The sequence below is a fragment of the Panthera leo genome, chromosome C1 (assembly GCF_018350215.1).
Source record: "Panthera leo isolate Ple1 chromosome C1, P.leo_Ple1_pat1.1, whole genome shotgun sequence".
Lineage (NCBI taxonomy): Eukaryota > Metazoa > Chordata > Mammalia > Carnivora > Felidae > Panthera > Panthera leo.
The window spans coordinates 19,535,031-19,557,523 of record NC_056686.1 but is presented as its reverse complement, the minus strand read 5'-3'; the positions used below and the strand labels follow the sequence as shown (position 1 = coordinate 19,557,523).

General features: G+C 42.1%; 1 protein-coding gene across 4 annotated transcripts in view; it reads right to left on the bottom strand.

Moving 5' to 3' along the window:
• Positions 1 to 18,962, bottom strand: part of CEP85 (centrosomal protein 85) — a 30,151-nt gene extending 11,189 nt beyond the window's left edge. For 2 of the 4 annotated variants that reach the window (XM_042951043.1, XM_042951046.1), the window contains exons 1-7: positions 18,873 to 18,962; positions 14,072 to 14,145; positions 10,914 to 11,066; positions 4,399 to 5,093; positions 3,343 to 3,476; positions 2,800 to 2,917; positions 1,518 to 1,703 (exon numbers count right to left, since the gene is read on the bottom strand). In XM_042951043.1, the coding sequence (XP_042806977.1) occupies positions 1,518 to 1,703; positions 2,800 to 2,917; positions 3,343 to 3,476; positions 4,399 to 5,093; positions 10,914 to 11,066; positions 14,072 to 14,126 (1,341 nt within the window). In that variant the 5' untranslated portion in view covers positions 14,127 to 14,145; positions 18,873 to 18,962. Of the gene's footprint in view, positions 1 to 1,517; positions 1,704 to 2,799; positions 2,918 to 3,342; positions 3,477 to 4,398; positions 5,094 to 10,913; positions 11,067 to 14,071; positions 14,146 to 18,353; positions 18,816 to 18,872 lie in introns of those variants that run through there. The other 2 variants (XM_042951045.1, XM_042951044.1) reach the window with 2 other exon arrangements.
• Positions 18,963 to 22,493: the final 3,531 nt, after the last annotated feature.

Below are 22,493 nucleotides of genomic sequence, written 5' to 3'. Positions count from 1 at the left end.
TGTGGAGTGGAGCTGGGCACAGAGCTACTAATATTTATTATAAACATATTGGTATTTTATTATTTTAACTTGGATACACGTATTTTGATTAAAAGTTTTTTTTAACAAGCCTCTAAGTCCTTGCTATACCAGTGACACCAACATCACCTGGGAACTTGTTAAAAATGCAAGATCCCAGGCACACCCCACCCCAGAATTACTAAATCTGGATCTGTATTTTATTTATTTTATTTTTAAATTTTAATGTTTATTTATTTTTGACAGAGACAGAGAGAGAGCATGAGTGGGGGAGGGACAGAGAGAGAGGGAGACACAGAATCAGAAGCAGGCTCCAGGCTCTGAGCAAGCTGTCAGCACAGAGCCCGATGTGAGGCTCGAACCCACAGACTGGGAGATCATGACCTGAGCCGAAGTCAGATGCTCAACCAACTGAGCCACCCAGGCGCCCCTGGATCTGTATTTTAAACAAGATCACCCAGTGATTCTTAGGGGCATTAAAGTTTAAGAAGCACTGATCTGGTTGATTTTGATGCAAGTGGTCCAGAACTAAACTGGTCCAGAACTAAACTAAATTATTAAACTGGTCCCCCAAGAACATCTGCATTAGAGCAAACTGTGAACAGAAGCAAAGATTTTAAATTGGCTCCTTCTATGATGACCAATCTTGGCCTAAGGCAATTCTTTGTTTTGTTTTTTAATGTTTATTTATTTTGAGACACAGAGAGAACACAAGCAGGGGAGGGGCAAGGAGAGGGAGGGAGGAGGAGGGGAGGGGGAGGGGGAGGGGAGGGAGGGGGGAGGGGAGGGAGGGGAGGGGGAGGGAGAGGGGGAGGGGAGGGGGAGGGGGAGAGGAGGGGGAGGGGAGGGGGAGGGGGAGAGGAGGGGGAGGGGAGAGAGGGGAGAGGGGGAGGGGAGAGAGGGGGAGAGGGGGAGGGGGGAGGGGGAGGGGGGGGGAGAATGAATCCCAAGTAGGCTCTGTGCTGTCAACACAGGGCTTGATCTCATGAACCATGAGATCATGACCTGAGCTGAAATCAAGAGCTGGATGCTTAACGAACTGAGCCAGGCACCCAGGCGCCCCACTCTAAAGCAATTCTAAGAGCACTAGCACAAATGTAAAAACTCCCAAACTGGCTGCACACATGGAATTCTTCTCTACTTTTTAGGCAGAATAAGGAAAAACCAGGCTGAATGATATAAATTTACTACAGGTGTTTAAACACTTGCAACAGTACCATCTGGTATGACTGCCCAGGCTGGTTTTCTACCCAAGCCAGCTGGGGGCCTATCACGACCTGGGGTAGTGAGGGACTTTGTGGTACTTTTGTGGAGATAAGCAAAAAGGAGAGGTGCCATTTCCAGTAGACCAGTCCTGCATGAAAAGTCAGTGTAAGATCTCACCCAGTTGGCTCCTCCTAGTTCCAAGAATGGGGGCCAGAAACAGCTTAGGGTTTGACAGGAGAGGGCTGACTGCCAACTCCTTTGTGAATTAGAGAGCTACCAGCTCCTTAGCTCACCCTTTCTTCCTGTTTCTTCCCCTCCTCTGAGTGCTTCTGCAATGCCACTTTGAGTGATTCTCTGATGAGCTGGATTTCAACTTCTGAAGCAGAGAGTTTCTTTTCAAGCTCCATCTTTTCTTTGCTTAGGGCTTCTGTCTTCTGTGCAAACTGTGCACGTAAGAAGGTGTTCTCTCGCTGCAATTCCTGCATAAAGATTCTTGATATGTGACCATTCCTTACCCTTACAGCCCCACGTACTTTACTTATCCTCAGTATTCTTTGTGGTCAAATATCATCTTTCTCTAAGAATTTCTTTAAGTAGTGCTTCTCACAGTGTGGTTCTAGGACTAACATCTTCAGCATCACCTGGGAATTTGTCAGAGATACAAATTCTTGAGCCCAACTCCCAGCCCACCAAATCAGAAACTCTGGGGATAGGGCCCAATAATCTGTGTCTTAACAAGCCCTCCAGGTGATTCTGATGCACACTCAAATTTCAGAATCACTGCCTTAAAGCAACGCCTGAGGTGCTAGTAGTAAAATGGAAGGAACACAGGATAAGATCTCAGAAGACCTGTGCTCAAGGCCTGGTCCTCCTCTATTTTCTACATGACCTTAGGCAAAAATTCTTCCTCCTTCTTGAGCCTCAATATTTTCATCAGCAAATTAGAGGACTGAACTAGATTTTATATAAGGGCCCTTCTCACTCTAACATTCTGATGCCATAACATAGAACACAATCTTAATAGGTCCACTAGGTGGCAAAGCCAGTACTATAATCTGTCTAATACCCATCACTCAAAAGCTCATATTGCAGAAGAAGCTTGGTCAACAAAGCAAGATTTTTTTTTTAGGAGCCATTGCCATTAGTGAAAACATGGCTTCCTTTAGCTGCTTCTAGACATGGAAGAATAAAAATGAGAATGGCTGTAAATCCCGTTACCTCTGCCTCCCCCTCCATTTGGCTAAAGGCTGGGAGATTAAGACTTAGAACATCACCCAACTCTAGAACCTTACTATGTACCTTGCTCTGCCTTCCTCTTCTCCCAAGTATGTCCTGACACCAAGGCATACCTGATTTTACCCTTAAGTCTTTTCTGCCCCCACAAAGGCAGAACAGGGGATGCTTTATAATTAGGATGTCTACTCTTTGAGGGCTTTGCTTTGTCCTTGCTTTGAGGGCAAGGACATTTTACATCACTTGATCCCTTTTCTATTTCCTGGATACCTAACAGTAAGAAGCAAAGGGAAGATACTGAGTTATGACAATCAGAATACCATTCTGGCTGCCAATGCTTACCTGCAGCCTCAGCAAGCAGACATCCCCGAAGGGGGCAGGGCGGCCCAAAAGGGCACTGTGGACTTGTAGTTCACTCTCTCGTACTTTCTGCTCCAGCTGAGAAATGTGCTTCCTTTGCCTGCAAAAGCCAGCAGAATGAGGTCCAGGGTCCTGACACTAACCTACTTGCAACATGAGCCCCCACCTTCCTTAGTTGAGTACGATTCATAGTATATAAAACAAAGGCCTTGCATTCTGGGCAGTATTGTTTTACTGAAGGAAGAAGAGAAAATAAGAAAACTGACTTGGGAAATAAGGAAAGATCAGCTGCAAAGAACTGGCTGCCCCCTACAGGCATTTCCAGAGCCCCTGCAGAGGACACACAATTGGCCTATCACATTAGTCAGACAAAGGACTCGGTGCTTATCAACCTAGCTCTACCAAGAGGCAAGGTGTAGACCCAAACAGAGGGGGATGTGCTATCCTTGGGAAGACCTCATTAGGTGCCATCAATGGGGGCTGGGAGAGCAGAGGCTGATCTTAGGGCACCCCTTGCCCTCTTACTTGTCAATGAGGAGCTCCTTTTCCTTCAGAAGGTGTTCATTACTGTTCAAGATGCTGATCCATTGTGCTGGTTCTAATGTGGGCAGTGGAGGAGCAAAAGCAGCGGGATGGTGGCAGACGGCTCCATTCTGAAGCTGGAAGACAAGCAGGCCCAGAGAGGCTTGACCTTGACCCACAAGCACCTGAAAACACCTGAGGAGTACCCAGCTGGGTCTCTAGTCAAGGTTCACTTTGGCTCAGCCTGAGAAGGCCCAGAGAGGCTTGACCTTGACCCACAAGCACCTGAAAACACCTGAGGAGTACCCAGCTGGGTCTCTAGTCAAGGTTCACTTTGGCTCAGCCTGAGAAGGCCCAGTGTTTATGAAATAATTTTAGCTCTGATGCATGACTGGAAAGAACCTGCCAGGGAGACTTCTGCCAACTGGACACTCCCTGCTCAGAACGGCTCTAGGTTCTAAGAAAAGGTCACTTATCTTTCATTATCTGGCAAGAGAGGCAAACCAGGGGCTAAGATGTCCTCACCAACCAGGAAAGGAGAATGTATCCTGCTTCTTTCCTTTCCTTTCCACTCTTAAGCAGTACAAGGCCTTTTTTTTATCTTTTTAAACACAAAATTGGTATAATAGAAGGAAAGCAGGAGTTTAGAGATGGGTTTTAAACCCTAGCTCTGTCACCAGCTTTGTGACTCTGGACAGATTACTTATTCTAAGAACTTGGTAAAATTTTTACATTTACCTCATCAAAGTGCTACAAGATTTAAATAAGATTCTGTATGTGAAAGGCCCTGCCCTAGTGACTGGTACACAGAATGTAGTACATGATCATTGTTAATGTTATACTTTTTGGGGTCTTCTGCTGTAACCCTCTACTCTGGAGGACCTATCTGGTGTTTAATTAGACCACCAACATGGCATTCACAAGCCTTCACTTCCTATCTACAAACATCTTCTCTTTTTCTTACAAATGTTTTCTTTAGAATCGAAATTTATAGGACAAAACCTATATAGTTCTAAGATCTGCACAGAACCTGTGAAATCCAAGGAAAGGGGTCTCTACCTGCATTTGCTCCATCTGTAAACGGATCAACTCCAGCTGCTGTCGACACGTGCTGAGCTCACAAGATCGCTCACGGGGATGCCAAGGGTCAGGGTTCGGCTGCCATACCTGAGAAGGTATAGGCTTGGAGAAGCCAGGAGCAGGCTGGAGTCCCAAAGGGAGCACTCCACTGCTGTTAGGGTGAGGTCCATTCCGCTCACATACCACCCCACTGCCCGGTGCCTTCTTGGTCTCAGGCAACACTTTGTATAACTCCTTGTTTGTGTCGGCTCTTGGGTTGTGGAAGTGGACTTGGTAGTGGGGATCTGAATAAAATGTCTCCATCACTGCCGACTGATTAAGGGTAGACTCCATACTGGGAATATCAAACTTCCTCACCTCTTCTTCTCTTTCATGGCCCACTGCTGGAAACCAGGACTGCTCAATTCCATTTTCTCCGGTAGCACCACAGAGATACATGAAATCTCTAGATAGGCCTGGAGAACGTTTCATTGCACCAAGGTCTCCATTTCTTGTCATCCCCACACCTTCAGCCAGCCCTGATAAAGGGAGTTTGGAGGAAGAGGGTCCAGAAGGTATAGAATTTGGCTTGGCAGGAGAGGTCCCCAAAGTAGAAGGTATCACATGGGCTGTTGGAATGGTTATGTGGCTTTTGATGGGCTGGAAAGGAGGGCTGCTACTTGAGCTACAAAAATCTGCAAAGAGAATAGTTTTCCGTAAGTCAAAACTGAAGGAGCATACTTTTTTGAGTATGGCTGCCACACCAGACATTCTCTGTCCTGAGACCAGGCAGAGTGGACACTATTATCACAAGTATCAGGCAGAAAGACAAGGCAGCCTAACTTAGAAGTATGTATTCTAGGATCTCAAATGCCATTCACAAGGTAAACCAACCAAAGGCAACATTAGCTTTACTTTTAACTTACACTCTGTCCTTTGTATATGAATAAAAAATCTTGCCAGTCAACAAACAAAGCTTAAAACTGAACTTAAAAAAAAAAAAAATCACTTACTTAAGGGAAGTGGATTAGGTCTTACTCTTCTGGGAGTTGGGGAACTCTCAAGCTATAATCCGATCCAATAAAAATATTCTTTCCAAGGGAGGGCTGCCAGAATCCTCTGTGGCCTCCGAAAGCTTCCCAGCAAAGGTAAGCAATGAATCTAAACTATCCAAAGAAAAAGGTACAGTGGATAGTGCTGCTCTGTATCCAGGACAGGGAGTACAGCATCTGAATCAGGATTCTATTCTCTCTCCCACGCACCAGACCTGACTGCCTGGATATGTGAAGTTATTCTTAGTAACTCTCAGGTTTCACTCCAGCACAGTAAGCACTCTCAAGTGGGTACACACTGAAATCCTCTATTTTATATTTTGCCTTTCACTTCCCCCTTGTTTATATCTAACTGTGACTTTTCACTTTTCCTTTAGATTCGATTTATGTTTCCTTTAGCTCTTGATTGGTCTTGGGAGACAAGTCTCTGATTAGCCCCACTGCAAAAGGTTCACATTTCTACATTATTTCCAACTTTCAAGTACTACTCTGAAAAAGACTACAGGGTCACAGAACTAATGTGCCAAGGAAGTGGACTGCAAGCAAACAACAAGACAGTAATATTAAGAAACATACCTGTTACTTTCACCAGGAAAAAACTGAGTAAGGGGACAAGGAATAGAAATGTCTTCCTTTTTCAACTATGTCCAGTACTCATTTCCAAACCAAGCACATCTACCATGGAGAAGAATGGACTACCAATTTAATTCATTTCTCTTTTTCCTTTCCATCAACCAACACAGAACACACTCAACTAATGAGGACAGATACTATAACCTTACTACAGATTGGCTACCATCTTCTGATACGCGTTTGTAAGCAGCTCTTTAAAAACATGGACATGCCAAATTATCCCTTATCATGTATGGGATAAGCCAAAGTATCTAATCTCCTATACTCAGATGATCTTGGGGATATAAAAAGCCATACTAAAACAAAACAAAAACCAAATCAAAACAACAACAGTTATTTCTGATAAATGTGTCTGCCTCTCAGGACCAAGACAGAAGAACATTTCAGAGGCAAAGGATACAGTTTTTGATGTCCCATAACATAAACATAGGAATAGTCAACAAGGATAAGGTAGACTGGTGGTGATGAAAACTTCCAAGGATAGTAAGCTCCCAACTTGAAATCCTGTTAACAACATCATAACATCCACTCTCACCAAGGGTCTCTGCTCTCAAAGTATAATTATGGAACAGAAGACAGTGAGGTTGCAGCATATGAGGGGCTGCTATTACACTGAACTTTGTGCCACCTCCTTCCATTCTTCATCTACAGCACCACTCACTCTTAAGACTCACCAAATTCAGTTTAGAGCCCACAACTCCCAAAGTAGTAATGCCAAAACCAAAGCCGAGAAAAAAGGTACCAAATGACCCAGGAGAATATGGTTTTCCTAATTTTCTAGGAATGTGTTTCATCTACAGACAAAAGAACAAAGGAAAATCTTGGGGCGCTCAGTTGGTTAAGTGTTTGACTCTTGATTTCGTCTCAGATCATGATCTTACAATGGTGAGATCAAGCCCCATGCTGGGTTCTGCACCGATGATGTGGAGCCTGCTTGGGATTCTCTCTCTCAACCTCTCTGCCCCTCCCCAACTTATATGCGCTCTCTCTCTCTTACACACGCACACAAACACACAAACTTTTAAAAAATAAAAAAATAAAAAGAATAAAGTAAAATCTTCATCATTTGTCACTTATCTATTAGGTTTATCTACTTATAGTAAGGAATCTGCTGTGATTCTGATAAACTGGTATTAAATGTCAAGTTACACCTCAAGTCTGGTTTGTATTTTGAAACAAACAACAACACTTATTTTCAAAAGGGCCACTTACCTTCTACAATTTTCAAAGGCTTTCAAAATTTAAAGTATAGGATATGTGATTTTTTGGAGAGAAAAGTCTACAGTTCTCGGAATCATTGGGTTTTGGCCACTTTAAGGGTATTCATATTTCTAAATCTCTCCTCTCAACAATACCCACTGCCCTGCTCCACCCTCTCTCCCCCAATTCTAACAACTCTGCTTTCTTGGTAAGGGGTAGATTTCCCTATAACTAAATTTTTTTTTTTTTTTTTTTTTTTTTTAAGTAGGCTTCATGCCCAGTGCAGAGCCCAATGTGGGGCTTAAACTCACCACCCAGAGATCAAGATCTGAGCTGAGATCAAGAGTCAGACACTTAATGGACTGAGCCACCCAGATGCCTCAGCTATTGCCAAATCTTGATCATTTCTGTCTATATCTCATACTGGTTTATGAAGTAATGTAGTCTGAACTAAGCCAGAGACAATTTCAGTCTTTAGCAAAGAGCTGAAAGCCTCTGAGTTCTCAAGTATATATCTCTACCAGTCCTTTGAGAATCTTAAAGGTAAAACATCTTAATGAGGGGCGGAAACAAAACCAAGCCTGTTTAGTTTAAAGATGCAACAATTTAAAAAAAAAAAAAAAAAAGACGCAACAATGAACTATATTTTATACCAGTCAAAAGGGTTCTTGTCAACTGGGCTCCAAACAAAACCAAGCTAGATTCATAAACAAAATGAACAAGAATTAAGATAAAGACCATTGTACAAAACTGTTTTGGCAGAGAAGACACCTTGGATCCTTTAAAAAAAAAACAAAAACAAACAAACTTCTAGACCAATGGCTTTGGTCACTACATCAAGGCTACTATAATTTTGGGGTGCCTGGGTGGCTCAGTCAGTTAAGCGTCTGACTTCGGCTCAGGCCATGATCTCGCGGTTCGTGAGTTCGAGCCCCGTGTCGGGCTCTGTGCTGACAGCTCAGAGCCTGGAGCCCGCTTCGGATTCTGTCTTGCTCTCTCTCTGCCCCTCCCCTGCTCACGCTCTCTCTCTCTCTCTCTCTCTGTCTCAAAAATAAATTAAAACATTAAAAAAAATTTTTTTTAAAGAATGCACAAGAGGAAATATATATATTTTTTCCCCAAAGGAATAAAAAGCATACAATCTGTGTAACGATGTGACTGAATTAAATACAGTCAGTCAATTCAGTAGGCAGAGTATCTAGACCACTGTTTGATTTTTAAAAGATTATTTAGTCAAAATGAAAAAAGGTTTCATGACTGCACATGTAGACAAAACCCAGGGGCGCGTGGATGGCTAAATCAGTTAAGTGTCCGACTCTTTATTTTGGCTCAGGTCATGATCTCATGGTTCCTGGGATCGAGCCCGCATCGGATTCCATGCTGACAGAGTGCAGTCTGTTTGGGATTCTCTCCCTCTCTCTCTGTCCTGCTCGTATAGGCACACACGCTCTCTTTCTCAAAATAAACTTAAAAAATTTAAAAAACAGAAATATAACTCACATCCATTCAATTCATCCACTTGAAGTGTACAAGTCAATGGTTTTTACTATATTCAGTGGTGTATAACCATCACAAAAATCAATTATTGAACATTTTATCACCACAAAAAGAAACGTCTTATCCTTTAGCAGTCACATTCCATTTCCCCTAACTTCCCTAGCCTTGGGCAATCACTAAGTTATTTTCTGTCTCTATAGATTGGCCTATTCTAGACATTTCACATAAATGGAATCATACAATATGTGGCCTTTTTTTTTTTTTTTTTTAATTTTTTTTTTCAACGTTTTTTATTTATTTTTGGGACAGAGAGAGACAGAGCATGAACGGGGGAGGGGCAGAGAGAGAGGGAGACACAGAATCTGAAACAGGCTCCAGGCTCCGAGCCATCAGCCCAGAGCCTGACGCGGGGCTCGAACTCACAGACCGCGAGATCGTGACCTGGCTGAAGTCGGACGCTTAACCGACTGCGCCACCCAGGCGCCCCAATATGTGGCCTTTTGTGTCTGGCTTTATTTAGCATAAATGTTTTAAAAGTTCATCCATTTTGTAGCATGTATTAGTACTTAATTTCTTTTTATTGCAGAAAAATGTACTATTATATGGATATACTACATTCTACTCATCCATTCATCAGTTAATAACATTTGGGGTTGTTTCCATTTTTTGGCTACTATGTATAATGCTATGAACATTCCTATAACAAGATTATGTGTGGAAATGTGTTTTCATTTCTTTTGGGTAGGTGGAGTAGAACTGTTGAGTCATAGGGTGACTCCATGTTTACCTTTTTGAAGATCTGCCAAACTGCTTTCCAAAGCAGCTATAACATTTTACATTCCCACCAGTACTGTATAGAGGTTCCAATGTCTTTAGATTCTCACCAACACTTGTTATTATGTTTTTGATTATAGCCATCCTAGTGGCTGTGACATCTGATAAAATACTAGTGACTAGTTTTGTGACTTTAATCAAGTCATCTAAACACTTTGAAATTCAGCTTTCTCATCCGTAAAATGGAAATAATAAAATATTTCATAGAGTTCTTAAAGACATTAATGAAAAATGTAGAAAAAATTTAGTATAGTATCCATCACAAAGTATTTAATAAATAGTTTTTAGTTATTATTAATTATGAGGTCTCTGCCCTCTAAGAACTCACTATCTAAATGCAAAAATAAAATACTCTCGGGGCACCTGGCTGGCTCAGTTGCTAGAGCATGTGACTCTTGAGCTAGGGGTTTTGAGTCTGAGCCCTACATAGGGTATACAGATTAAATAAACAAACAAACAAACAAACTAAAAAGAAAAAACTCTTGTAAAGTACTGTCTGGCAGTTATTACTTAATTTATGTGCCCCCAAAATGGCAGGCACAATAAAGATACAAGATTGCAGAGAGGGAGATCAGTAATGGGTGGAAGGGATGAGAAAAGTCTTATCATACACTTTACTAGATTTTGAAATATAAGATCAGCATAGCTGGGAAGGGCAAGAGGAGGTGGAAACAGCACGAATGGGCCCAGATTAAAGAAGGAAAGCGCTCAGGGACATGTGGCTGGCTCAGTAGGTGGAGTGTGCAACTCTTGATCTCAGTTGGTGTTGTGAGGTCAAGGCCCATGCTGGGTGTGAAGAGAACGTAAAAAATAAAATCTTAAAAAAAAAAAAAAGGAAAGAGTTCAGATAGCCAAAAATAACAACAACAAAAGTTCTGTGCTTTTTCATAACATAATAAAACACCATACTCGGTGACAGTTAAGAAATATGTCTGAATGGGTGGAATAAGGCCAGATCACAGAACTCAGCAAGGCTCCTGAACTTTATCCTCCAAGTAATAGAAGCAGTTGAGAATTTACAGGAAAGGAAAACTATGAAATCAGGCTTTTAAAATTAGTCTGGCAGTAGAGGGAAACACTTGAAGCCAAGAAACCTACTAGAAAGTTGTTTAAGATAGGACAAACAGTAAAAATTGAGAGGAAAGGACCAGTTGTAAGAAACATGGGAGTAAGAAAAATCAAGCAAACTCCCTGGCTGAAGGGACTGAGTTATGAATACTCTGGAAATGACAATATACCTGGAACACAATGTGAAAATGACAACACATATTGGTAATCAAAACATTAATTCACACTTACCCTCTGCAATGTCTGAGCATGATGTGCCAATGGCTGTGTCCCCACTGTCAGCTACACTTGAACAGCGGCTGAAGCGACTCCGAAAAGCCTCTGAGATAACTGGGGTCTGCCATTCAGTCCCCAGGGAACTGCCCTTTTGAATTACACCGGAACCTGAAACAAGTGTCATTTCCCACCTTTAGTGTGAACCAGCTGATATAACCCCCACAAGACTGTTTAAATAAATCACTTAAACCTATGAAAAAATAGCAGCACCCTACCCTTCTCTCTCCTGTACCTATTTCAGTTACTCTGAGTTAGTTAATTTTATTTTTTTATTTTTGAGAGAGAGTACAAGTAAGGGAGGAGCAGAGAGAGAGGGAGAGAGAATCTCCATGCTGAGTATGAAGCCCAGTGCTGGGCTCAATGTCACGACCCTGAGATCATGACCTGAGCCTAAATCAAGAGTCAGACGCTTAACCAACTGAGCCACCCAGGTGCCCCTGAGTTAGTTAATTTTAAATGGAAATAGCATGAGAGTTGAGAATGTTCACAGACAGAAATAAGACTTACCAAGAACCCAGGAGTACTGGGATGGAAAACAATACTATTTAATAGTAGCTACTACCATGTTTTGAAACCTAGAAGCCATAACACTTTATCAACATGATCTCATCTTCCTTACTGAACAGTATCATCACCCCTATTTTACAATGGATAGAGCTGAGATTTGAACCCAGGTTGTTTAGATTCCAATATCCACATTCTTTCCCCTTACAGGGTTGCTTTTGGCATTCTGCGCATGACAATTCTTCAATGTGTAGTCTATATGTGGCAGGATGGCTTAGCATCCCTGGTCACTATTAAAAGCCAGTAGCAGCCCTAACCCCATCCCACCATCACTGTGAAACCTGAAAATACCCCATATGCTTCCAAATGTTCCCTAGGTTAATAGGTAGTCCAGTCTGTTGTTGAAAATCATTGCTTGACTGAACAAGGATACCCTGTGGGCAGGGTGAATCCAGATCAAGGTAAGTCTTGAAAGTCAATCTGAAGAGTTTAAGACTTTGAGTGTAATGCAAAGAAACCACTAAAATTTCCGAGTGGGTAAGACAAAGCAAGACTGATGAGATATTTTTAATTCTGTTAGCTTGCTATTTAAAGGCCAGTAAGTAGAAAATATTCAATAAATAATTTGCTAGTATTTATTGTTAAAAAACCACTAATTTTCTAAACTGTATCTGATGATCAGTGTAAACAAAGAGGAAATGGTGTCTACTTATCCATTTAAAGTGTCAGAGTTTGAGTTGAAATCAGAAAATAAAGTTCTACAGACTCTTTGATTTAGTGGGAAGCAAATGATATCTCAACACAAACCACCCTCTCTCTTGTTCCAGTTTTAGTGCTTCTCCCATCTTTTTCACCCACTTTCTTCTAATTTTGCTACACTTCTGCTTTCTACTGAAGGCACCCTAACTTTCTCCAAGGACACCTTTTTATTCTTTGGGTCACAGTGGACTGCCTGATTTGAAAGAATTTATATACATGCAGTAATCAGTAATAATCTTTCATAGAAGATATACCCAACAATCAGAGCTTCTGATCAGCCTAAGATTAGCTGGTGTTACTATCTGTACTAAGTACTAGAAAGAAAGTAATCTGACTTCTTGATGAGTCTATATGGCGTTCTCTCCCTAGTTAGCTTACAATTTGCCAGACCCTTTGAAATAAGGAAAACTGATTAAGAGCCTCTATTACCATCTTCCTGGCCTCTTACTGGAAATCACTTCTTGTTTCTACTACTAACCTTCCATTCTTTATGGGTACCACTTTTCTATCTGCTCACTCCACACATCAATTCGGAAGAGATATTTGTTAAAATAAAATTTTATTTTGATATAGGTAAAGAGGCTTATGCTTATTTCCAAATTCAAATTTGAAAGCAAAATTTTTTGTGTGTTATGTCACATGTCCTATCACCAGCATCTTCATCAAAATATTAAGACCATCATTAATCGAATGAGAGATTACTAAAGACAAAAGCCATCAGAAGAGCAGTGAGTTTTGTTAGAAATTGCTACATCCCAAAAACTTGTGTTATACACATAATTGTCATAAGAAATTGTACAATCCAGCCCTGAAACAATGTGTGGCATATAGCAGATGATCAATAAATATTTGCTGAATGAATCTTGAATTGATTCAACAAATGCTTTTTAAAATGCTTAATTTCTGCAAGGCAGCATGCCTAGGAGAATACAACAAATATCTAACAAATGTCTGCTGTAAGGCACTGTGGGATTTTAAAGTTAAATAAAGCATATTCTGGGGCACCTGGGTGGCTCAGTCGGTTAAGTGCCTGACTTTGGCTTGGGTCATGATCCTGCATTTCATGAGTTCCAGCCCCACGTCGGGTACTGTGCTGACAGCTCGGAGCCTGCTTCGGATTCTGTGTCTTCCTCTCTCTCTCTGTCCCTCCCCTGCTCACCCTCTGTCTCTCTCTCTCTCAAAAATAAATGAAGATTAAAAAAAAAAAAAAATAAAGCATATCCTTAGCTGAATAAAATGTACCCTTTTCTTCATAAATACCCCAGATTCAAAAAGTTATTTTTCTATGCTACTTCCTACTTGAATATACTGTATCTACTTAATACGTTTATTGTGTATACATATATTTATATATGTTTAATATACTTAATATATCCACTTAGTATATCTGCTGAGCTTTCAAAATCTTGTCAATCCACTCTAAAGATAAATTCCTGAGTCTCTAGTGACAACATAACTGAGACTGTAGGCATCCAAGAAGAATTCCAATCTTTGTGGGCTAGCAGATGACTGACACACCCACAGGACTACAAAGACAACATAGAACACAGTAATTTATGCTGTGTTTTTCTGATTTCAAATGAAACTATGTTCCAAAGTCATTCTGTTCCTTCATGTGTCCTCCCCTCCCAAACAATCACGTGGGCTTGTTGGAAGCCATGTAGGACCTGAGATAAACAGTTGTTCTCTTGGAGAGGACTGTTTTTCTATTGAATATAGCCTCCTGTTATTTTTGTTCTTTTCAAGCATTTCAGTGAATGCTTGTTTGCTGAATATTTCCTTTAAAGGAACTTGTTACGGAACAACAGAGCAAAAGTCAGAATTTAACCCGGAAAACTTTGACTACTCACCTGGCGAAGCCACATGAGAGATCCTCTCACTTGGGTATTTCTCCTGCATGGCCATCAATAGTTATTTGAGCCAACTGCAGAATGAAGGAATAACCAGTCAGATCTCTCCATTACTTTTAATTCCCTATAACTCACTCCCATTCAACCCAAACTGCCAAAACCACACAGAATAGTCCTTAGTCCTCCACTTGTTTTACTCCTAAAGATATTTTTTAAGGCAAAGCAACTCCTAATACTCCTTCCTACTTCTCTTCCTAAGTTAAGGGAGAGAAAACCTAGAACCAAATAGAGATTCCCAATACTGATCCTATATGATCCTAGAACCCCTCAATTGCTGCAAAAATTAAAAATGATATATTTTTTAAATGTTTATTTTGAGAGAGAGAGCATGAGCAGGGGAGGGGCACAGAGAAAGGGAGAGACAGAAAGAATCCCAAGCAGGCTCTGCATCACCAGCACAGAGCCAGAGGTGAGGCCTGAACTCACTATGAGATCATGACCTGAGCTGAAACCAAGAGTCACCCAGGCACCCCCAAAATATTACTTTTATTTATTTTTTTAAGTTTATTTGAGAGAGAGAAACAGAACACATGAGTGGAGGGAGGGGCAGAGACAGAGGGAGAGAGAGAGAATCCCAAGCAGGCTCTGCACTGTCAGCGCAAAGCCCAATGTGGGGCTCAAACTCACAAACTGTCAGATCATGACCTGAGCCAAAGTCAAGAGCCAAATGCTCAACCGACTGAGCCACCCAGGCACCCCTAATATTACTTTTAATTAACAAACTTTGCCATGGATTTTCTTAGCCATGAAAATAGGATGGGGGAGTGGAGTGGAGAAAGAACTAAACAACCAAACCACCAGTGGAGTATTATACCTTCAGTTATAATTAACTTAAGTTCTCCTATTTCTCCAGTAATGAAAGTTAGTCATATGATTGACAAACAGAATTCTTGGTCATAAGCATAACTCCAATTCTCAGCTGGGAACATGAGGTTTTCTTCCCATTTCCCCACTTCTTAAAACACTTACACTTATTCTAATGTTAGGCTGTGAGAATTCAGCATAAGTCTGATTACTATCTGTGTAAACAAAAGCTTTAATTAACTGTAACTAAAAGTAGGAAATATCTTATTTTTGAATAGTATTTAAGAGGCATGGCAGTACAGGGAAGTGATTCAGAGTATGCACGTGTGATCAGACAGCCTGAATGTGAAGTCTGACTTCTCAATTAGCTGTGTAACCTTGGGCAAATTTCTTAATATCTATGTGCTTCACTTCCTTCATATAAAAATGAGGATAAAGACAAAACCTAATGCATGCTAATTCATTTAGAATTAACTCACAACAGTGCCTGACGCATATTAAGTGCTTAATTACATTTTTATTATTATTACTTGTCAGTTTATGTCAATAAAAAAGAGGTACATTGTGGTCCCTGGAAGATAAAGTATGAATTTAGAAACTGAATTTATAAGAGCTCCCAAAGAGTTTGGAACAAAATCAGTCAGTAGATCACAATTCTTAAGAGGTGAAATTCAACTCTGAAGGGAAAACAAAGGCTATATGGGTACAATTTCTCTAATATGCTTTACTGACCTCTATAGTTTTCTCTTAGTAACAACAACCCAAACCCTCACTTATTCACTGCATCTACATTAATGGTACCATCCCCTGAAATCCCAGGTCTTGACAAAGTGGGTAAGAGATTGTTCAGTAAAAGCTTCAACATATACAGCTATTATCATTCAGTGTGTTAATGGTGACACAGAAGGATTAGATTATCTGCCTAGTAGTGATATCAAATGGTCACTATCAAAATCCTTTTCTTCACTCATTTCTTTAAAGTATAACAAAAATGGTAGTAGGCTCATTGGATTCTGAGACCTTTGCAAATTCAGAAGAGTTGAAGATAGGATGACAAAAGAACTCTCAATTAAAGAGTTACTCTAGGGGCACTTGGGTGGCTCAGTCAGTTAGGTGTCAAATTCGGCTCAGGTCATGATATCATGGTTCACGAGTTTGAGCCCCACGGTTGGCTCTGCTGACAGCTCAGAGCTTGGAGCCTGCTTCAGATTCTGTGTCTCCCTCTCTCTGACCCTCCCCTGCTCATGCTCTGTTTCTGTCTCTCTCAAAATAAATAAAAACATTTAAAATTTTTATTTAATAAAATATTTTTTTTAAAAAAGTTACTCTATAACTCAGCAATTCCACTACTAAGTATATGTTCAGGAGAAAAAAAAAAAAAAACATGCTCACACAAAATCTTGTATATGAATGTTCAGAGCAGCATTATTTATAACAGCCAAAAAGAAAAAAACTTCAAATGTCTATCAACTGATGAATGGATAAATTCCACTTATATGAAATGTCCAGAACTGGCAAATCCACATAGATAGATTAGTGGTTGCCAAGGACTAAGAGGAGGGGCAATAGGGAGTGACTGCTAATGGATATGGGGGTTCTTTCCAGGGTGATCAAAATCTCCTGAGATTCGATAGTGGTGATGGCCGCACAACCTTGTGAATGTACTAAAACCACTGAATTGTACACATGTTAAATTGAATTTTATTGTATGTGAATTATAATTAAAAAAAAGAACTCCCAAAAGAAGCAAAACAGTATGGAAGAGATCATTCTTAACTTTTTCCTACTAAGTTCAGAAGTAGATGAGCTATTGGTGGAAGTTTTTAGGATCATTTGAAGGAGATAAAGATTTCCTGAAATAAAAGTGAGAGAAATGAATATACAAGAAGTAATGTAAATAACCAATTACACAGCCAAGAAAGGTAGGAGTGAATGGAAGCAGACAAAAAAAAAAAGCACTCAACATTGATGGTTTCTATCTTCAAAGCCCTTTAAACTATTTATTCATCCAACAAATTTAATATGTATTCAGTACCTTCTACCCACCTAGCACTGTGCTAAACACTCTATAAGTATCATGTCTTATCAATGCTCACATCAAACCTATGAGGCAATTACTAGTATTACCCTCATTTCATGGATGAAAAAATGAAGGCTTACAGAGGTGAAGGTCATACAGCCACAAGAGGCTTCAAAGCCAGGACTGTGCTCTAATGCTAAAGGAGTCTAGTTAGCATTTTTCTGTGTGTGACAAAAAGAAATAAAGGAAGTTACCAAGGCACCACAAGTTGGGGGTTTCTGCTTCAGACCCAGCCAGAGCTGCAAGCCCCAAAGAAGTTGGGAGCAGGGACAGCTCATACAATTTCTTCACTTTGCCCGTGGTCACCACACAGGCTCTCTTTTCCAAGGTGCTACCCAAGAGTTAGGTTTTGACTGTTATATTTCTCTCCCTGAAGAATTATAATCTTAGTGTGGAATGTCACACTTGGCAGCTGCTGAGAACCACATCAAGACAGGAATGGATTTGAAAGGATACACAGCTGACACAAGCACAGTAAGAATCTCACACCATCAGGGTGCCTGGGTGGCTCAGTCAGTTGAGCCTCCAACTCTTGATTTCGGCTCAGATCATGGGCTCGCGGTTCGTGGGATCAAGCCCTGCATCAGGCTCTGTGCTGTTAGTGCAGAGCCTACTTGGGATTCTCTCTCCCTTGTGCCTGCGGTCTTTCAAAATAAACAAACATACATTAAAAAAAAAAAAAAAAATCTCACACCATCACACTGTCATGACCATGATCATTCATTAAACCATACCTAAAGAAAGAGAAGCCAAATCCTTGCCAAGAAGTTATCTTTACAAAGTCCTGAGAAAAGGACTTTGGATAAGTAACGAGGCATGGTTATCTTAATCATCCTGTTATTATCGGCTCTCCTGACCCAGCACACAGTATTCAATTCATCAACCAAAATTCACTGAGTGCCTACTATCCGCCTGGCTCTGTGCCATATGCTGGAAATATACTGGCGTAAAAGACAAACAGGGCTCTGATCCTCCTGTTTTATCGTGAAGTGCTGGATACCTTCTATTGAACAAACATGCTGTAACCCACTAAACTTGTGGTTCATCCAAAGCACCAGCTCCTCCTCGTCGAGCAGGGTTCGGAAATCGGGATGCTCCTGACATTTTCGGTCAGATAAGTGGGGGGGGGGGGGGGGGGGGGGGGAGGGCTGTCCTGTGTAAGGTGGATGTTTAGCGGCATCCTTGACTTCTAGATGCCAGGAGCAATCCCCGAGCTGTAGAGCTGCAAATGTCGCCGGACGTCGTCAAATATCCCGCGGGGAGCAAAGTCGGCTCAGAAACTCTAGCCTGGCGCCTTCACGAGTGCTGTCTGTCCCCCAACCATAACTCTCTACTCACCCTTTAAGCCTCAGCCCCGACTTCGCTTCCTCATGGAGGGCTCCCTGCCCTCCCGAACTACACCGGCGCCTGGTGCTTAGCGCTCTGCGTACTTGACCAGCCCACACCACTGAGTGCTAACGAACGAGTCGTCACCCGAGCAATGTCGCCTCTTCTCCCGGGACTGCGTACCGCGTGCAGGCAACCAACGTGCTTCCCGCCGTCCCGCCGGCGACTGGCACGGGGCCTACCCTTTACAAAGGTAAAGCAACTGCTGTGGAGTGAAGGATGGAGAAAGCCAGGCGAAGAGGGCGGGGACGCGAGCGAGTCGCGAGGGGGCGTGTGCGGGGTATTATTTTAGGAAGCCCAGCGGGTGAGAGACCCATAGAGGACGGCTTAGCGGCTCTGCGCATGCGCCTCGCTCTCCTGCGGCCCCCGAAGAAGGCAGGTCAGGAGTGTTTCTGGGGCTCCTCCGGGGCTCCCCAAGGTAGGGCGGGGTCTGTCAGCCCGTCAAGGGCTCCCGAGGGGAGGAGGACTTACGTGGGGCCGAAAGCGGGCGGCGAAATCCCTCACCCTGGGACGCCGACTGCGGCCACCACGTCAGCCGCAGGCAGCAGTTCCCTCCCTCGGCTCGCCTAACGGCCGTTACACACCCGCCAGGCCGCGCGCCTCAGAGCGCGCGCCGCCCCGCCCCCGCCCCCTTCTGCCAGCCTGGGGCCAATCAGGAGTCGGGCCGCGCCGGTGTCCCGCCCCTGCACGCTGCGCTCGGCGCCGGGAGCGGACGGATCTTTCTGCGCATGACCTCACCGCCCTTCGGGACCTTCTGCCCTGCCCCTAGCCAGGTCTCGCCTGTGGGCGGAGCCCTCCAGACTCAGGTCTGAAGTGCTTTGCTGGGCTTGGGCGGATCAGGAAGCTGGATGCCAGGGAAAATCTTCCACGAACCCCTGCCCCCAACCGGGCCCACCCTTCTCCCATTCCCCACTACCTATAAGTGGTCCCACCTGAGATAAAGCAAAGGGTCAGGTGGTGGTCCGGAGTGAGGGTGTGGCCTGGGTCACTGCCTCGTCAGGGTTAGGGCTCATCTGTGGCTGGGGCAGGGCGTGGGCTGGGTTAGGGTCGCCAGTGGTCGAGACTGTGACCAGGACTCAGGTTGAAGAGTAACTAACAGATCGATCTTGCCTCCCTACCCAAACTCCGTCCCCAGGAAAAGAACTAAGTTCATTTGCGTTAATGTATACTTAAGAATCAGACCGGGGAATTGTTAAAAGGAGGAACAAAGCCATCAGCCAAAGGATAGTGACAAATTCCGGGTTTCTGGAAACCTGACCTGGGAGGGAGAGGCATTAAAAAGTCGGGATTTCTTAACTTTGAAGAACCAGACTTAAAGAGAATTAATTACTGGATCAAATTCAGTCTAGAGTTAGGACTCTGGGGATGTGCTCCAAAGTTCTATCCCCACCCTGGTCTCATAACATTTTAAGGTAACAATATAGAAGGCATAAAATAGCAGATTTAATGGATAATGAATCTGGGTATGATGTGATAGATGCATTTAGGGGATATTCTCTAAATTAGGACCAGAAACCTTTCTTAAATAGTAACGATAGGTGTCTAAATGAATAAATTTGTAGACTGGTGGGTAGGAGGTAGACTAATGGGTGGTGGAAACCTCTACTTGATTGCTTCTGTTTGTTTTGTGGAAAACATCTGTGAAGAGGGAGGGAACAGGGGCATATAGAGGACTGAGAAGAACGGAGAGTATTTGAAGAGCTGATACAGAGAATGGAAGACAAAGCTAACTGGAAACATAGTGGAAGTGCTGAGATTTAAATTTACAAATGGCGCATAGTGCATTTATGCAGTTTTCTCCAATGGGTATCTGTCCTTTTTTTTTTTTTTTTTTTTGGTTTTATTTTTAGGGGTGCCTGGGTGGCTTAGCTGGGTAAGCATCTGACTCTTGATTTTAGCTTGGGTCATGATCTCATGGTTGGTGGGTTCAGGCCCAGGGTCAGGATCTGTGCTGACCGTATGGAGCCTGCTTGAATTCTCTCTCTCCTCTCTGTTTCCCAGTCTGCCCCTCCCTCACTTGCTCTCTCTCTCAAATAAAAAAAATAAACTTAAAAAATAAAGATTTTATTTTTAAGGAATCTCTACACCCAATGTGGGGGCTCAAACTCACAACCTGGAGATCAAGAGTCAAATGCTCCACCTTGACTAAGCTGGCCAGGTACCCTGGATATCTGTATTTTAAAAGTAACTCCATTATCATATTACTAATTTTCAAATGTGAATGAGTCTTCATGTCTTAACAAAGATCAGATGTTAATTTCAGAGAATATTCACAATCAGTTTTTAGATATGAGATAGTCTTAAATCTTCAGTTACTTTATTATTTTTAAAAGACCTGGGGTTCCTGGGTGGCTCAGTCAGTTGAGCATCTGACTCTTAATTTCGGCTTGGATCATGATCTCATGGTTTGTGGGTTCAGGCTCCATGTGGGGCCCTATGCTGGCAGTATGGGGCCTGCTTGGGATTCTCTCTTTCCCTCTGTCTCTGCCCCTCACCCACCTGTTCTCTCTCTCTCTCTCTCTCTCTCTCTCTCTCTCTTTCAAAATAAACACGTTAAAAAAAAAAAAAAAAGACTTGCTGCAAATTTAATAAAATTTGGAATTATAACCTGAGTGAAAAAAGAGTTGGCCAGATATATCCCACCCCAGCTTAATCAAAGAAAATAAGAAAATAGACTAACTGCATCTTAGTTATAATCCTATCATTAGAGATACTGCTTTCACATGCATTAGTGTTGTCTAGTGGCTTATTTTATAAGCATCTATTGTTACACAGCACAGAGGCTTCTTTCATTGGTCAACTAAATATAGTTTAAGCTCAGTAGCTTCTTTGTTTACTTAATTTTGTTTCATTCTATTTTTTTGAGATATTTAAGCATAGTCCAATCAGTAATATTTTGCCTTTTTCCTTCAGGATATATATATATATATATATATATATATATATATATATATATATAAAATGTTTGTTTATTTTGACAGAGGGCAGGAGAGGGGCAGAGAGAGGAAGAGAGAGAGAATCCCAAGCAGGCTCTGCACTGCCAACACAGAGCCCGATGTGGGGCTCGAACCCATGAATTGAACCAATAGAGCATGACCTGAGCCAAAATCAAGTCAGACACTCAATGGACTAAGCCACCCAGGCACCCCACCTTCAGGATATATTTTAAATAAGGGCAAAAGTTAATGCCTTCACCAAAAGGTCTATTTAAATACTCTACTCCAGGCCTATAAAGTGAATATGAAATCCCAATGAAATGTAATTACTTGCATGCTAATTTAATAAATGTATGACTTTTTGGGTGCCTGGGTAGCTCAGTCAGTTAAGGGGCTGGCTTTGGCTCAGGTCATGTTCTCATAGTTGGTGAGTCTGAGCCCCATGTTGGTTCCGTGCTGATAGCTCAGAGCCTGGAGCCTCTTCAGATTCTGTGTCTCCCTCTCTCTGCCCCTCCCCTCACACACTCTTGTCTCTCTCTCTCTCTCTCTTTCTCTGTCAAAAATAAACATTAAAAATTAAAAAAAAGTGTGTAACTTTGGTGTGCTTAAAATAATATAGGGGTTCCTGGGTGGCTTAGTTGGTTGAGTGTCTGACTCTTGATTTCGGCTTAGGTAATGACCCCAGGGTCATGGGATCAAGCCGCACATAGGTCTCAATGCTGAGCATGCAGCCTGCTTAAGATTCTCTCTCTGCCCTTCTCCCTCGCTCGCACACACACCCTCTCTCAAATTTTTTTTTAATTAAAATTTTAAAAATGGTAATATGGACTGATCATCTGATTTAATTTTTAGGAGCTATTAAAGCATTAAATGAGAAGAAAAGTTCTTGCAAATGAAATGTTAAGACTGTTATATTTAACTTTTTTTAACATCTTTTTTTTTTTTTAATTTTTTTTTTTAGGGAGCACAATTTTTTTTAGGGAGCACAATTGGGGGAGAGGGACAGAAGGGAAAAGAGAATCCCAAGCACGCAGAGCCCAATGCAGGGCTCAGTCTCATGAACCATGAGATATGACCTGAGCCGAAGTCAAGAGTTGGATGCTCAATCGACTGAGCCACCCAGAAGCCCCAAGACTGTTAAATTTAACTTTTAATG